At 43.9% G+C, this 17,451-nt stretch overlaps 1 protein-coding gene across 19 annotated transcripts; it reads right to left on the bottom strand.

Annotated features, from left to right (window-relative positions):
- Positions 1-1,199: 1,199 nt before the first annotated feature.
- On the bottom strand, positions 1,200-15,779 carry ZNF23 (zinc finger protein 23). 19 transcript variants are annotated; one of them, XM_060398012.1, is made up of 9 exons: positions 15,742-15,779; positions 15,455-15,607; positions 15,245-15,361; positions 10,197-10,330; positions 9,432-9,681; positions 8,629-8,777; positions 6,395-6,521; positions 5,619-5,732; positions 1,200-3,668 (listed from the first exon to the last, which is right to left on the bottom strand). In XM_060398012.1, the coding sequence occupies exons 5-9, from the start codon at positions 9,526-9,528 to the stop codon at positions 1,870-1,872; spliced, it is 2,286 nt and encodes a 761-aa protein (XP_060253995.1). In that variant the 5' UTR covers positions 9,529-9,681; positions 10,197-10,330; positions 15,245-15,361; positions 15,455-15,607; positions 15,742-15,779; the 3' UTR covers positions 1,200-1,869. The 19 variants fall into 19 exon arrangements, with proteins under 19 accessions (XP_060253995.1, XP_042087842.1, XP_042087844.1 ...); XM_042231908.2 differs by lacking the exon at positions 9,432-9,681 and having other exon boundaries at positions 6,395-6,571; positions 10,266-10,330; XM_042231910.2 differs by lacking the exon at positions 9,432-9,681 and having other exon boundaries at positions 6,395-6,571; positions 10,266-10,330; positions 15,259-15,361.
- Positions 15,780-17,451: the final 1,672 nt, after the last annotated feature.

Genomic DNA, 17,451 nt, shown 5'->3' with positions numbered 1-17,451 from the left:
ACTGGACCCAGGCAGCTTCTTCGCTGGAGTAGTGAACATCGAGGCGACAGGTGTCAGGACTTCTGGGCCGTAGGGGCCACATGACTTCATGAGACTGCAGTTATCTGCTTTCTTCACCCTTGTATCCTTGGGATCTAAGCAGGGGACCTGCCATTGATAGTAACAAAGCTACAGCGGAGAAAACTCTCAGGAGCCGTCTGGGTGAAATGGGCCTTACACCCTAGGTCCAGCCCCAACCCTGCAGATCAATAGCCTTGAGACCCAGAGGCCAAGTTCACACAGGATTTGGGGGCAGATCTGGAAGATAGGTTCCGTCCTCAGTGATTCTCAGCCTTCCTAGAGTCCCTGCCTTGGTCCTGCCACAGCAGAGACAGTGCTAAGACTCCACCTGGAGCCAGGACTGCAGGACTTCCTGTCCCCATCTCCCCTGTTACATCCAGAGACCAGCTGGAGAATATTCATGACCTAGGAGGGGTGGGGTGAGCCACAGCCTTCTACCCTCTTCCCTCACCTGGGTAAGGGGACACATTAGCTAGCCACTGATTTGCTGTGTGACCAGGGGCAGTGCCATCTGTCTCTGGTTTTCAGTGTTTCTGTAAATAAATGAAGAACTTGGTTCCTATGGCCTGGGGCACTTCTGGGTCTGTGTGGTCTAGAACTGCCCAAAGGAGTAGGCCAAGATGATTGGGTGAAGGACTATGCTCTCCTGTGTCTGGGGGGCCTCCAGGGTCTGCCTCCACCCATGTGCAGCTTCCAGAAGCTGGAGTTGGGTGGGGAGGGGGCACTTACACAGTGGTCCTGGACATTCTGCTGAGGTGCTACACCATGTCATTAGCTTTCTGGCAGGAGTGGTTTCTCTGAGGTACACAAAACAGTACTCCCAGAAAACATAGGTCTTCTAAGCTACAGAGAGTGCAGGAGCAGGTATGGGTTTGAATGGGGTGCTGTGGGGTATACTGTGTGTCTGAGAGTCTGTGTTCATCTTGATGTGGGACAGAGGTTTGAGGGCTTACTATGTGTGGCTGTATGCTTTTAATTTTTACTCCTTAGAGTACTCCTTAGACTGAACATCTTCGCCACTTTTATATCTTTTTTAAAAGCTGCTTGCTATTGTTGTTTGCTGGGTTTTAGAATTTCTCTTAACTGTAAGATCTCTTTGTATATTACGTACTACATGTTAATAACACAAATTTTACAAATTTATTTCCACTTTTGGTGCTTTATCTTTTATTTGGAGTTATTCAAAACAAAAGCATAAAGATTCAATTTTGAAAAGTCAATTTATCAGTATTTTCCCTCATGGTTGGTTTCTAGCTTTCATCTGATGCTTAGAAAGGTTTTCTCCATTGCATGAAAATAAAAAGATTTATTCATATTTTTCCCTTAAGGAAAGCTTTATTGTTATACCTCTTTACAAACTGATACATGCTTGTTGTCAAAAATTAAAGGGCAATAAATTAATTTAGGTAAGTAGTTAAAGAGTTTTTCTATCTAAGAAGGAAGTATTGCTCTCTTCCACTTTACTTCCCTTCTGTGGCCCTCAGTGAAGATCTGTAATGTCTCCACATAAGTCCTACATAATACGTTTATACCCAGAAAATTGACTCTTCTTGATGCTATTGGGAATGGAATATTTTCCTTCATTATATTTTCTATTGGTTGTTGGTATAAACCAAACTATTTATTTTTGGATGTTATTTGAAAACTGGTCATCATTCTTGATTTAAAATTGAGTAAAATGAAAAAGATTTGTTTCCCTATGAAGACTCGGCCATATTAATTTCCCTTTCAGGGTTTTCCACCACGGTGAATCTGAGGACACTTGATCCAGTTCAGCATTAATGCTGACAATTTTCTACATCCCTTTCATTAAGACTTTTCTTTACTGTGGATGCTCTGATGCTGACTAAGTTGGAAGCTAAACCTGAAGGCTTTCCCACACACATTACACACAAAGGGTTTCTTCCAAGTATGTACCGTCTGATGTATAATACAGTCAGAACTATAGCTGAAGCCTTTGCCACACTCCACACATCTGAAGGGTTTCTCTCCAGTGTGGCTTCTTTGATGCCGAATTAAATGAGCATTAACATGGAAGGCTTTTCCACACTCCTTACACTGAAAGGGTTTCTCTCCAGTATGGATTCTCTGATGCACAATATAGTCAGAACTACAGCTGAATGCTTTCTCACATTCCATACATTTGAAAGGTTTCTCCCCAGTGTGTATTCTCTGATGCCTAGTTAGTTTGGCATTGATGCTAAAGGCTTTCCCACATTCCTTACATTGGTAGGGCTTTTCTCCAGTGTGGATTCGGTGATGATCAAGTAGGTTTCTTTTAGAAGTAAAGCATTTCCCACACTCATTACATTCAAAGGGTTTCTCCCCAGTGTGAATCCTCTGATGCTGCATTAACTTTGCATTAACGTTGAAGGCCTTTCCACACTCATTACACTCATAGGGCTTCTCCCCGGTGTGGATTCTCAGATGCTGCCGAAGCTGGGAGTTACACCTGAAGGTTTTGCCACATTCTTTACACTCATAGGGTTTCTCACCCGTGTGGATTCTCTGGTGCTGGATTAATTTCCCTTTGACGCCAAAGGCTTTTCCACATTCAGTACACTCATAGGGTTTCTCCCCTGTGTGAATTCTTTGATGCTGAATGAGTTTTGCATTACTACTAAAGGCCTTTCCACACTCCTTACACTGAAAGGGCCTCTCTCCAGTGTGGGTGCTCTGATGCTGCCTAAGCTGGGAACTGCACCTGAAGCCTCTCCCACACTCAGTACATTCATAAGGTTTCTCTCCAGTGTGGATCCGCTGATGTTGAATTAATTTTGCATTAACATTGAAAGCTCTCCCACAGTCATTACACTCATAAGGTTTCTCTCCAGTGTGGATTCTCTGATGTATGATATACGCAGAACTGCAGCTAAAGCTGCTCCCACAGTCCTTGCACTGATAGGGCCTCTCTCCTGTATGGATTCTCTGATGCCTACTGAGACTCCCGTTAACACTGAAGGCTTTTCCACACACCTTACACTGATAGGGCTTCTCCCCACTGTGGATTGTCTGATGTGTAATATAATGGGAACTGTAACTGAAGCTTTTACCACACTCTACACATTTGAAGGGCTTCTCCCCACTGTGAAGTCTTTGATGCCAAATTAATTTTGCACTGATGCTAAAGGCTTTGCCACACTCCTTATACTGATGGGGCTTCTCTCCAGTGTAGCTATCTTGACCCTGATTAAGTTGAGAATTATAGCTAAAGTTTTCCATTAATTCTTCACATTTAAAAGGTCTTTCCCCAGAATTAATTATTTCCTGTTGAGTAAGTTTTGTGTCAAAGCTGAAGGCTTTCTCCCGTCCTGTACACTCAGGGGGCTGCTCTCCAGTGGAGATGGTATGACACTGATTCAAATTTGGACTCTGACTAAAGAAACACTCCTCCATTGGGCTAGTACTGTCTTTCACCATCCCGTCAATGACATTGCTGTTTTCTTTCTTCACACTTCGTACTGAGTGGACCTCCTGCTTTTTCTCTAGGATATAGGTTTCTGAAAAGTCTGTTTCCTGAAAAGAGTTCCTCTGAAGTTCATGTGATATATTATATTTTTCTTCATACATTTCTTCTGTCAAATTATTGTCAGTCTGGATATCAATATCTAATATAAAAAACAAAACATAAAATATCATGTAAGAACCATGTTTAAAAAAAGAAAAAGAACTGTGACAGAATACATGATCAAAGTAATCGAGAGCGCTCTTTAAAATCACCAGATTGGGCCAAAGAATCTAAAACTGGAATAATATATACTTATTTAAAAAAATGAAATAAACCCATGTGTGCTGATGTGAAAAGATGTCAGATACATTGTTTACTGGAAAAACAACTTGAGATATGGTATGTAAAATATCTTCCATTTGTGTACAGAAAGTGAAAAGGGCCAACATACGTCAATTTGAATATGGCTAGAAATCTCCTGCAAGAATACACAAGACACTGAACAAACTGGCACAGGAATTTTGGGAAACTTCCCCACTGCTTCCACTTATGCACTTTTTGTACTGTTTTGAGCATGTGCAAATATTACAAATAGTAAAGTAATGATTTTTAAAGATCACCAGTCTCTAAACCAATAGCCAATAACAAGAAGGTTAAGAATAACAGCAGTGGGACAAAATTCTAGGTCTTATCTGCCAGATCAACATTCCTTCTATCACATCATATTTTACTACACTTTGCAGTTTCTGTTAATAAAAATAGAAACTGCTTAAGAAGGAAAAGGCACAGAATCCAACATGTGGCAACAAGGGATGGCAAGTATTGACAGCACTAGGAAGCAAATGGGACTCAAGAGTCTTCTCCAACACCACAGTTCAAAAGCATCAATTCTTCGGCACTCAGCCTTCTTCACAGTCCAACTCTCACATCCATACATGACCACAGGAAAAACCATAGCCTTGACTAGACGGACCTTAGTTGGCAAGGTAATGTCTCTGCTTTTGAATATACTATCTAGGTTGGTCATAACTTTTCTTCCAAGGAATAAGCGTCTTTTAATTTCATGGCTGCAATCACCATCTGCAGTGATTTTAGAGCTCCCCAAAATAAAGTCTGACACTGTTTCCACTGTTTCCCCATCTATTTCCCATGAAGTGATGGGACTGGATGCCATGATCTTCATTTTCTGAATGTTGAGCTTTAGGCCAACTTTTTCACTCTCCTCTTTCACTTTCATCAAGAGGCTTTTTAGTTCCTCTTCACTTTCTGCCATAAGGGTGGTGTCATCTGCATATCTGAGGTTATAGATATTTCTCCTGGCAATCTTGATTCCAGCTTGTGTTTCTTCCAGTCCAGAGTTTCTCATGATGTTCTCTGCATATAAGTTAAGTAAGCAGGGTGACAATATACAGCCTTGACGTATTCCTTTTCCTATTTGGAACCAGTCTGTTGTTCCATTTCCAGTTCTAACTGCTGCTTCCTGACCTGCATACAGATTTCTCAAGAGGCATGTCAGGTGGTCTGGTATTCCCATCTCTTTCAGAATTTTCCACAATTTATTGTGATCCACACAGTCAAAGGCTTTGGCATAGTCAACAGAGAAGAAATAGATGTTTTCCTGGAACTCTCTTGCTTTTTCCGTGATCCAGCGGATTTAGAGAAGACAAATAACAGACCTGCTCAAAGTCACACAACTATGAAGTAGCACAGTTAGGACTGGATCTGAGAAAGTCTACTCCAAAGCCTAGGTTAAAAGACTTAATTCTGTATCCTTCATATTAAGTGGATAGTGCATAGAAAATAGCAAGGACCCAAAGAAGTACTGAATCCATTCCTTTTGTTTCAGAAAGATAGAATAACAAAATTAGGATTGAAAAGAATTAGAATGAAGCATTCGAAAAAAGATCTGTTCTTGGAATTATAAAGAAATAGCAAACTACAAAAACAGAAAGGTCTCAAATGTTCCTATCTCTAGAAATCAAAATTTATTTAAATGTTACTCTGTACACGTGGCCAAGAAACATGGCATGCTTCTATGTTGCTAAAGTTGACTTTCTTCCTAAAGGGTTAAACTACTTTCCAGCATAAGGGCAATGTGTGCCTCCCTTACCAGTCCAGAGGCCCTGGGGGCCCGTGCCTGCTCCAGAGGCCAGTGAAGATGGGCCCTCCAGTTCACCTCCTCCCTCCAGTTGTGAGATCACAGCAGGTTTGAGAAGGGGAAATCCTGTTTCAGGGAAAGGAAAAAGGAAAGGCAGATGAATAATCTCCCACAGCTGATTTCCTAAACCTCTTCTCAGATTGTGTCAGTAATGGGGAGAGAAGGAACGAGCCCTAGGGGGGTCCTGCGCCTAAGAACTATGGGAAAGGGGGTGGGGTGGGTGGGTAGGAAGTGTATGTGTAGGGTGGGGTGGGAGGCAGAAGCTTGAGAAGATGTGGGAGGATTTGGGCAGGGCCAGACTGAGACACTTCATGCAGGGCAAATAGAGACATTCTGCCTAAAGGGACAGATACCATTTTTTGACCATGGCCTAAATAATATTCCAAGTACACTGAGATTCCTAGAAAGACTCAAGAGATGCAGGTTGGGTGAGGGGGAACCTGAAGGTAATACCACAGAACAGGAAGTTACTTTTTTTCCTCTCTGTATTCAGAACAGCCTATAGGGTGAATCAAGAGTGCATGCCAGTCCCAGCAGAGTCCTATATTGGCCCCAAAAGGGCTTAGGGTCCATCCTTCCCAGCAACCCCCGGGTCTAGGGGATTAGGAATCAGCTCCTGGGTTCCTACTCTGTAAAGGATTACCAGAAGCCCCCTTGCAACCAGTAAAGGGAAAGGAAGCCAGGAAACCCTAATAAGCAGTCTGAGCCCCGGGGGAGAAAGTGCTTACCCAGGGAAGCCACATTCCCATAATTCTCCAGCATCACATCCCTGTACAGGGCCCTCTGTGCAGTGGACAGGCCATCCCACTCCGTCTGGGTGAAGTACACAGCCACATCCTCGAAGGTCACCAACTTCTGAAACAACAGGTTCCTGCTGCCCTACGGCCAATTCCATGGCTCATGCCCTAGGTGAGGGGCAGAGGGCAGTATGAGGGCTTGAGGAGGCGCTTGTGGAGAGCACAGAGGTAACAGGGGAAAATATTTACAAAATATACCTGGAATGTAAGGCATGGCATATCTGGCTCACAGCAGAGAAACCTCATGCCATATTTCATACTTACAAAAGATGACATTAAGTTGAAATGAGAAAATAAATTCACATGGCTGAGTTCTCCTAATGCAATTGCTTTCTTTCAGTTAAGCTACCACACCCCTCACTGGCTGAAGCAGCACTGGACCCACCCATAGGCTTCGCACTCCTGGCCTTGAGGTCTTGCCTTCTGCGCCCAGCTTACTGCACCTTGCCCTCACCCTCAAGCCAGCTCCAAAGCATATCCATGGCTTCTATCACATCCACCCCCACCTGCCACAGATTTCTATCATGCTCCCTCTATGAGAGGATGCACAGCCTCTGCTCCAGCACCTCCAGCAGAGGAAGCTCAGTGCTGCCCAGATCAGCTGGGCAGCATCAGGGTAGAGAGTAGGGTAAGAGGAGGCTGCCCATTCTGCTTCCAAATGGGTTTCACTGAAAGCCTGTTTTCTGTTACCCTCTCCCATTCAAGCCTCATCTTGTCCAACTTCACCCAAGACTTCACTGTCTCTCCAAGGTTTGGGAAAGAAGAAAGGTCACCATCTTTTCAGTTACTCCTCTGTATCACTCCACACTCAGCACAGACTCCTTCCTCAGCCTTCTGAAACACCTTTGGGACACAGCGGCAGCGATCTGCCTCTCAACTATTCTCTACCAGGATCTGTCTTATTCAATTGTACATGGATCACTCAGTCCTGACTACAGCGCTGGGAGATAGGCACTGTGTTGTGTTCATTCTGCCACAAGAGAAACAAAAGGCAAAGAGGATCGAAGTGACATGTCCACAGTCACCCAGGCATTGCATGACTCTTTACTGTTCAGCCCTGTGTCACATGTGGGACCATAATGTAGTCAGATTTCTTATGGCTATATAGGGAATAGTTTTGAGGGGAGATTTGAAAGCAGAGTGACCACTTCAGAAAAAGACCCATCAGTCTAGGTGATGTAGGCTTCTTTAAGACAAGTGGTTGCTAAAGAGGAGGATGCTTAACATAATTCAGGTAATGCTTAACATAAAAATCTCTAGGACAGTGAGTCAAAGGATTGGGGTGGGGTAAAGGAGGGAGGATCCAGGAATGAATCACCAGGTTTCTTTTTTATGCGGATTATGGGGGGAGACACCAGCTGAGATTTGAATTCAGGAGGAAGCACCGGTTGTCGGATAAAGTGGGTGGTGGCTGGTGTTGAGGGCATTTCATTTTGTACTGCGAAGTTATTTGACTTATCCAGGTCACACAGTGAGTGACTCACAGAAATGCTCACAGATTGGACTAGAATGGTTGATGGGTTGGCTGCTACTGCTAAGTCGCTTCAGTTGTGTCCGACTCTGTGCAACCCCACAGACGGCAGCCCACCAGGCTCTCCCGTCCCTCGGATTCTCCAGGCAAGAAAGAGAATAGTTGAGAGGCAGATTGTTGCTGGTGTGTCCCAACGGTGTTTCAGAAGGCTGAGGAAGGAGTCTGTGCTGAGTGTGGAGTGATACAGAGGAGTAACTGAAAAGATGGTGAACTTTCTTCTCTCCCAAACCTCCTTGGAGAGACAGTGAAGTCTTGGGTGAAGTTGGACAAGATGAGGCTTGAATGGGAGAGGGTAACAGAAAACAGGCTTTCAGTGAAACCCATTTGGAAGCAGAATGGGCAGCCTCCTCTTACCCTACTCTCCACCCTGATGCTGCCCAGCTGATCTGGGCAGCACTGAGCTTCCTCTGCTGGAGGTGCTGGAGCAGAGGCTGTGCATCCTCTCATAGAGGGAGCATGATAGAAATCTGTGGCAGGTGGGGGTGGATGTGATAGAAGCCATGGATATGCTTTGGAGCTGGCTTGAGGGTGAGGGCAAGGTGCAGTAAGCTGGGCGCAGAAGGCAAGACCTCAAGGCCAGGAGTGCAAAGCCTATGGGTGCGTCCAAAATGGCAACCCACTCCAGTGTTCTTACCTGGAGAATCTCAGGGACGGGAGAGCCTGGTGGGCTGCCGTCTACGGGGTCGCACAGAGTCGGACACAACTGAAGCGACTTAGCGGTAGCAGCCAACCCATCAATTCTAGTCCAATCTGAGCATTTCTGTGAGTCACTCACTGTGTGACCTGGATAAGTCAAATAACTTCGCAGTACAAAATGAAATGCCCTCAACACCAGCCACCACCCACTTTATCCGACAACCGGTGCTTCCTCCTGAATTCAAATCTCAGCTGGTGTCTCCCCCCATAATCCGCATAAAAAAGAAACCTGGTGATTCATTCCTGGATCCTCCCTCCTTTACCCCACCCCAATCCTTTGACTCACTGTCCTAGAGATTTTTATGTTAAGCATTACCTGAATTATGTTAAGCATCCTCCTCTTTAGCAACCACTTGTCTTAAAGAAGCCTACATCACCTAGACTGATGGGTCTTTTTCTGAAGTGGTCACTCTGCTTTCAAATCTCCCCTCAAAACTATTCCCTATATAGCCATAAGAAATCTGACTACATTATGGTCCCACATGTGACACAGGGCTGAACAGTAAAGAGTCATGCAATGCCTGGGTGACTGTGGACATGTCACTTCGATCCTCTTTGCCTTTTGTTTCTCTTGTGGCAGAATGAACACAACACAGTGCCTATCTCCCAGCGCTGTAGTCAGGACTGAGTGATCCATGTAAAGTGCTTAGTATGGTGGCTGCAGTATAGTAAGCTTCAAATAGTATAACTAGAGTCACTGTGACTATGACTATTCACAAATTATGCAAAGAGTTGACTCACTGGAAAAGACCCTGATGCTGGGAGGAAATGGGGGCAGGAGGAAAAGGGGACGACAGAGGATGAAATGGCTGGATGGCATCACCGCCTCGATGCACATGAGTTTGGGTGAACTCCTGAAGTCGGTGATAGACAGGAAGACCTGGTGTGCTGCGATTCATGAGGTTGCAAAGAGTCAGACACAACTGAGCGACTGAACTGAACTGACAGTCCATGGAGGTCCATGGATGAGCATCAAGAGGCCATGAAATCCCTGAAATTGTATGGAAAATTCTGTTTGCTTGTTATTCTGGGGGAGAGTACCCACAGCTCTTAACAGAGAACTAAACTTTGACCACTGCACCCCAAGCCCTGAAAGCCTCTCCAGGACACAGTGAGACATCCCACCCCACAGTACATCCTTTCTTTTTTCCTTCACTTGACCCCACTCTCATCTTCTGCTTGCCCTGGAATTATAGGCATAACCACCTTTATGTGGATCTGGTCCTGCTATCCCTCTTTATCTAGATTCCCCTTCCTGGAATCCTAGTCCTCTGCTATTTTCCTCCATTCACAGGCAGCTTCCACTTCTCTTATTCACCAGAGCCCTCTGCTGGTAGAGCAAGACAAACCACTATGCAGAACACTATACCTCTGCCTTCCCCTCACTCGTGTCCTTCCTTTCCTGGTCTCTGGACCCCATCCCTCCACATCACCCATCTTTCCACAAGCTCCAGCCCAGCAGGCAGAAGCATGGAGGGCCCCTCCAGCTTTCACAGCAAGGCTCACCAGCTTCCCTTCTCAGTTTTCTTCAATGTGAAACTGCTCAGAGGAAGAGATGAAGGACCCACAGCTCACCTGGGGCCAGGATGTCAGAAGCATGGCTGCCATCACCTGATCTCCCTCTCAGAGGAGGACTGGAGCTGAGGGAAAACAGGGGAACAAGTACAAGAGAAGTCACCCCCATCAGGAACCATATAGCCCCTCACAGAAGGTTTGAGACACAGGCAGCCAGCATCCAGACAGAGGTGCGAGCAGAAGCTACCTGCCATGGTAAGAAAGGAATGATCTGTTCAATGGTTCTGTGCCCGGGGTCCTCCCAGCCATGACACCGATGCTCACTGCCAGGAACTCTGGGATTTTTACAATTCTGACATATACTGTGCACACAAAAGTGTGTACATAAAATGCAGGTAGAGCCTGAAGAATACTAAAACAAAGACTCATGTAGCAACAGTTCAGCTCAAGGGATAGAACATTCCCAAGGTCTTGGGCTTATTTGTCTTTCTCTAAAGGAGCTGCCCCTTCTATTTTACAAGAGAAGCCAAGATAGAGAGGCTGCAGCCCCCATACAGAGGCCTCAGAGTCAGGCCCCAGGTAGGCAGTTCATAGAGAAAGGTATAGCCACTCTCTCCCATGTGCCTGTTCCCCCATACAGCTGAGAGCCCTCAGGGGTACTGATATCTCTGTACAGATCTTGGAAGTTAGGCTCTTGCCCAGCCCAGCATTACGATGAGGATGCTGGGCTGCAAGTGATACACCAGGCTGGCTCCTCATACCTTCCAGGCTTCTGATGGCAAAGAAGCCAAGGCCTCAGCTGCCTGAGAGAGGGAGTCACTATACTATCCAGGGTCCCATGGCCTAGCACTCCTTGTTCATTATATTCCAAATGAAAGGAGTGATCTGTTCAATGGTTCTGTGCCCAGGCGTCCTCCCAGCCGTGACATCGATGCTCACTGCCAGGAACTCTGGGATTTTTACAGTTCTGATATATACTGTACACACAAACATGGACTGGTTATTTCCTGATTTTTACTGATTCCAAAGTCAGTCTTGAGATGTTCTATTTTCTTAAAATATTGTCCATGTCTTCCAGAATTTTAACGAGTATAGGATTATGGGAAACACTGGCTTGTGTTTTTTTGTTTTGTTTTGTTTTTGTTTTTTCATTTTCTTCCATACCTGAAGCTTCTCTGCTTTTCCTACTTCTTTTGATATATGTGTTCTCGAGACCTTTTAGCTTTAGTTAATGTTATGGACTGAGTGTCTCCCCTCAAGATTTGAATGTTGAAGCCGTAATTTCCAATGTGACTATATTTGGAGACAGGACTCATGAAGACGTAATGAGGTCAAACAAGGTCATAATCTGATAGAGCCAGTGCCCTAAGAAAAGGAAGAGACTCCAGAGCTCTCTGTCTCTGCCATGTGAGGACACAAGTGAGAAGCAGCCATCTGTAATGAAAAAGAATCCTTACCAAGAATCAAATTATCTTGTACCTTGATCTTGGACTTCTAGCCTTCAAAATTAAGAGAAATCACTTTCTGTTGTTTAAGTAAACAGTGTACGGTGTTTTGTTATGGCAACCCAGGCAGACTAAAAACATTAGGCTGAATTGTGGTTTAACTATGTTAACTCTGTTTTATTTTTAAACAACCAGCTTTTTAATTTTGAACACCACTTCCTTTTCTACTTTTTAATTAAGCTCTGCTTTTTTAAAATTAATTAATTCATTTTAATTGCAGGATAATTACAATATTGTGTTGGTTTTTGCCATATATCGACATGAATGCATGAGTGCACATGTGTCCCCCTAAGCTCTGCTTTGTAAAATTTGTTTCTCTAGCTCTGTAAGAGATACCTTATGCACCTTACCAAATCCTCTTGTCCACTCTTAGTCCAGTTCCAGAGGCTTTGACCAGCTTTGCACAAGTACAACCTAGCAATGCTTCCTCAAAGGTCTATACCACACATGGTTGTGGCTCCTGCCCTGGGGCTTCTCTGCCCTGTGTAGGACATCTGCACACATCCACTGGGTCTTGAAGGACAGGGGAGTTAAAGTCTGTGATGCCACCCTTGACCAACAGCAGATAGAGGTCAGTGGATAAACACTTTCCCCTTTAGTCTCCCAGGTGGGCAGCCATGAGACTCCAAGGCTCTTCAAAGACCCTGTAGTCAGAGCACCACTCTCCCATTGAGACCAGCCTGGCAACGCATCCTTGCGTTGGTCCCTCCTTCTCCATTTCACTCCCCTTGTCTTTACCTCTGTCCCAGGACTAAATTTCCAAATAAACAGCCCGTCCACAAGCCTCTATCCAATGTTCTGCTTTTAAGGAATGCTAAACTACAAAAGGTTCTACCAATTTTATTACATAACGTTTTCTCCATAACCCATGATTACTTTTACCTAATTGTTTACAGACCCAGTAAAGAGTGAACTCTCACAAAACTCTGAGTCCTTATATATCATGGGCAACTCCTTTCAAATCTTTGAGAAATGAATAATTCTAACACTATTTAAACAGTAACAGATACCAGCAAAATAAGTTAGTACTAGTTTATTAATGGGACATCATGACTAAGAGGGAATATCCCATGAACACAAGTAAAGTTCAATATTGGCATACAGGTTATACTTTTCACATTAATAAAGAAATAAAAACATACTCTCCATCTTAGTGGATGTCAAACATGTTTGATAAAATTCAACATTCACGCCTAAATTTTAAAACTAATACCCTAGGGAACCTCTCATATGTAGGTGATATACATACAAAATTATTCATTATCAGCAGTATTTTAGTAACAAAATAATTGGAAACACCTTACCTGTCCACTGAGAATACATGAATAAGCAGTGTTACGGAAATTAAATACATAGTCTTGTTTAGGCTTCAGAGACAAAGCACAGCAGGCCTCTGACCTTGCTTCTGACCCACCTGCACACTGCCCTGACTACTGCTGTGGGTACCAGCCACACCTCCTCTTGAGTGTCAGAAGAGAAACACAATAGACAGATAGGGAGCAGATCTTGGAAACTGTTAAGTCCCTGGAGGAGGTCTGGCCAAACACTCCCAGACTTAGCAACATTCCAAGATTTGCAGAACAAAGCAAACAGCATTGTAAAAAAAAAATTAACATACTACCAGTGCTGCAGTTTTGCTCAGATTGACAATGATATCAGTTTGCTTCCTGGATCATAAAGGAGAACCCAAACTGCAATCTTTGAAGTCTCACCCATGAAGAGGATGCCCTGCCTGGGACCTTTTCCCAATTGGGACTCCAGATGTGCTGTGACACGGGACCCAGGGCTGTTTGAGTCTGGACGTTGGTCAAAACCCAATTTGGTGATGTATCCTCTGCTGTTTCTCTTTTCTTTTAATGTTAGTATATTAAAAGTAAGCTATATAATTCTCTAATAAATATTGCTATTGTTTACTTGTATGTAACAAGGGGCTTATTTTGTTAACAAATCCTTTGACCCTGAGATGAAGTGAAGACTTTCAGCAAAACAAGCTGTCATACATTTTTACAATGGAACATCACCCAGTAGCAAAAATGAATGACTCAGCAACATATACAATCTGGATGAATTTAGGATCATAATACTGAGTTAGGCAAGTCTCAGAAGACTTGCCCAGAAGACTTACAGACACCATGACACTACCTTCATAAAACTCAAAACCAAACAGAATTAATCACATTATTTACAGAAACAAGTATACGTGATAAAATTATTTTTTAAAATAGGTAAGGGAATGATGGATTTCCCTAGTGGCTCAGTGGTAAAGAATCTGCCTGCAATGCAGGATCAGATTCGATCCCTATGTCAGGAAGATCCCTCGAAGAAGGTAATGCCAACCCACTCCAGTATTCTTGCCTGGGAAATACTATGTACAGAGAAGCCTGAAGGGCCACTGTCCTTGGGGCTGCAAAAGAGTCAGACATGACTCTTACCAACTAAACAACAACAGCAAAGGCTATGAGTAACACAAAATTCAAGAGAGTACCTCTAGGGGACAGAAAGTGGGAGCTGGAGTGGGGAGGAGCGTACAAACACATGCAGCCATACTGGCAATATTCTCCTTTTTATTGGAGTGTTTCATGGGTGCTCACATCACTACTATGCTTCAAAGATGCCATGCTAGATCAATCTTCTGAATACATGAATTACATTGAAAATATATACTTATCTATATGATATGAAATACTTTTCAACATGCAAAAGCTATTGTGCTATCTTTTGTATAAAACAAAAAGGAACTGTAAGATAATATATGTATATCTGGTGATTTGTGCAAAAAGAAATAAAAGGAAAAACCAGAAACTAAGGAGAAAAGGTGCCTCAGGTGTGGATGGGAAGTCGCTGAAAGCAACTCAGGGAATGAAAACAGGGTGGAAGGAAACCTGGGGTGTAGAAGTAGAAGGGGTGACAGGAAATGGCACCTCACTGAGTGTGTCTTTTTGTTCTTTCTAACCATAGTCCTGCTTTGCATATCAAAATACACACACACATATACACACATACATATATATATATATAAAAATCAGCGAGCCAGGATGGAATGGGGGTGACAATCTCCAAAAACTATAAACAACAGCAAGTGAGCCTAACCATACCACAACATTACTGCATTGAAGCAGTAATGGGAAGTGATGGCTCTGAAAAATAATATTTTAACTAAATACTGTAAGGCTAAAAAGACCTGTACCCAAAGCGTTCTTGAGGTTGTATGATTTTTAAATTTATTTCCATTCTTCCCTATTTGGCAGTTAACACCTAAGACCACAAATTTTCCTTTGAACACACTACAAACCACATTCCAAAAGCTTTTCAAATACACACACACACACACACACACACACACACACATATATATATGTCTTCATTACTGCTTTACATTTTTAGTAAACTTGCTTTCCTGAGGGTATAAATGAGCAATTCAATAACTATTTTATGGGTATTCTAGGACTGAGAAAATCAGTATATTCCACATTGTAAAAATCATTCCCAGGTCATCGTCATCCCACAGCCCCAGAGATGGTGGGGCCAGGTTACCTTATGGAACTAACATCGCTCCAGAAGACTGTGCCCTCCAAAATCTGGGCTTCTTTCGCTCTCGGGTGCCCTGGAGGGGCTTGGCTTTTTCTGTTCCCCCACTGACCTCGATTCACCCTGTTAGGAAGTAAGGCACATGAAGCTTATACTTGAAACACATACAGATAAAAGCCCCTGGACTAACCCAACACGTATCTTAGGCCTCTTCACCTCTGCAAATATTCCACCCTCTGGCCGCTCCAACACAAGCTCCCAAAAGGCCAGTAGCATCTTCTCCAAAGTGCTAACTGCTCGCGGCTTCGCGGTTGTGACAATAACCCAGGCTTCGCCTTCTATCCGACGGAACGTAATCGGCTACTAAATCTAAAATAGGCGCGAAGAGGAGCGGAAGAAGCCCACAGACACGGGAGATCCACCTCAACGGAGACTGGAGCATCACAACCGCAACCAGAGGTTTTGACCAGGCACCGCCCCCGCCTCCCGCAGCCCACACTCACCTCCGAAGCTGGCCGCTCCGCGGCGCGGCCGGAAGTACGTCACCAGACCGCGGCCGAGTCTCTCTAGCAGCAGCATCTCTCCTTCTCGGATGTGCTCTGGCCCCGCCCCCTGCAGCGGAATCCCGGGTAGTCTAGCCTGACTTCTCCCGGCTGCGGATCCATCTAATAAAGAAAGCAGTGCTCCTCGAGGTGGGATAGGGAAGGCAAGAATGAGGCGAGCGGTGGACCCAAACCAGGGGCCGGCGTCGGAAATCTTTATCGTAGTAAAGCTGCAGGTATAACCAGATTTGGGAGTTTCCGGACTGGACCCCTGATCACACGATGTCAAACCTAAGGCCCCCTTTTTAAAACAAATATTTCCTAATGACCACTATAAGCCCCTGTCATGAAACTCATAGGTAATAGCTTAGAAGATCATAGACAGTATAAACAACCTATTCTTTAAAAAGAAATGTTATGTAATAAAGGAGAAATAATTTATAATTTAAAGTGTATGTATTTCAGTAGGTAAATGTTTGGTAAGTCTGCTGTAGACCTAATAGTGAAATTGCTCAGTCGTGTCCAACTCTGTGGATCCCATGGACTGTAGCCTACCCAGGCTCCTCCTTCCGTGGAATTTTCCAGGTTAGAGTACTAGAGTGGGTTGCCATTTCCTTCTCCAGGGGATCTTCCCCACCCAGGGATTGAACCGAGGTCTCCCGCATTGCGGGCAGATTCTTTACCATCTGAGCGACCAGGGAAGCCCGTAGGCCTATTAAGTCCTCAGAAAACTTGCCTCTACATATAGAACATGTGGGGTCCACAGCCATAATGCTGTATCTTATATTGGTATTTCAACAAACTACAAGGTGTGATCCAAAATGGTTGATCACAGAATCTCCTGATTACACATACACAGTAGTTTCATTTCTGGAGAATCAGCTATGTCAAAACTGTGCAAAAATACACTGTGTTTATCCTGATTTAAAAAAAAGAAGCTCTAGATTCAGGTCATCTGTAAGCAGTTTTTACCTATGTGAATGTCCATCAAGATGTATGAAAGCCTGTGAAAACTTTTCATAGGCAGGTATGTGTTGTGCACTGCAGGATTTGTTACTCCTGGCTCCCAATCAACACCACCAAATCTTGTGACAAAAATAGCCCTGTTAAACTCCAAAATGATTATTAAAATGTAATTTTTACTTTTAATTTTGTTGAATGTAAATGGCAGGTTGAGGTAGGTGGCTGTCTATATAAGCCTTATGTATGTAAATAACTCAGTGGTGTAGTTAGGCAAGTTTGGAGTTCAACTAACTTTGGGTTGGTGAATTGAGGGCAGTACATTTGTTAGGTGAGTTAGCAGAATCTTATATGCTTTGACTTATTTTGGGGATTTGGCAGGGTGATAATGGTATATAAAGTATGAGAATTAGTGGGAGGATGGTGGGGGTTTGGTTAGGCAAGCTATTTATCAGATATAAGTGTGCATGTAGATATAAGTGTGCATGTATGGTATGTGTAAAACTGCTCTGTATCCTGTGACCACTGACATAGTAACATATTATGATAGATGATGTTGGAAAATAATACTCAATGTAAGCTCAGCTACTTCTTGTACTAGGGCTTCCCTTGTAGCTCAGCTGGTAAAGAATCCGCCTGCAATGCTGGAGATCCTGGTTCAATTCCTAGGTCAGGAAGATCCACCGGAGGAGGGATAGGCTACCCACTCCA

This window comes from Ovis aries, chromosome 14 (assembly GCF_016772045.2).
Source record: "Ovis aries strain OAR_USU_Benz2616 breed Rambouillet chromosome 14, ARS-UI_Ramb_v3.0, whole genome shotgun sequence".
In the NCBI taxonomy this organism is placed as follows: domain Eukaryota; kingdom Metazoa; phylum Chordata; class Mammalia; order Artiodactyla; family Bovidae; genus Ovis; species Ovis aries.
Note: the sequence above shows the minus strand (reverse complement) of the source record. Positions and strands in the feature narration are given on the sequence as shown.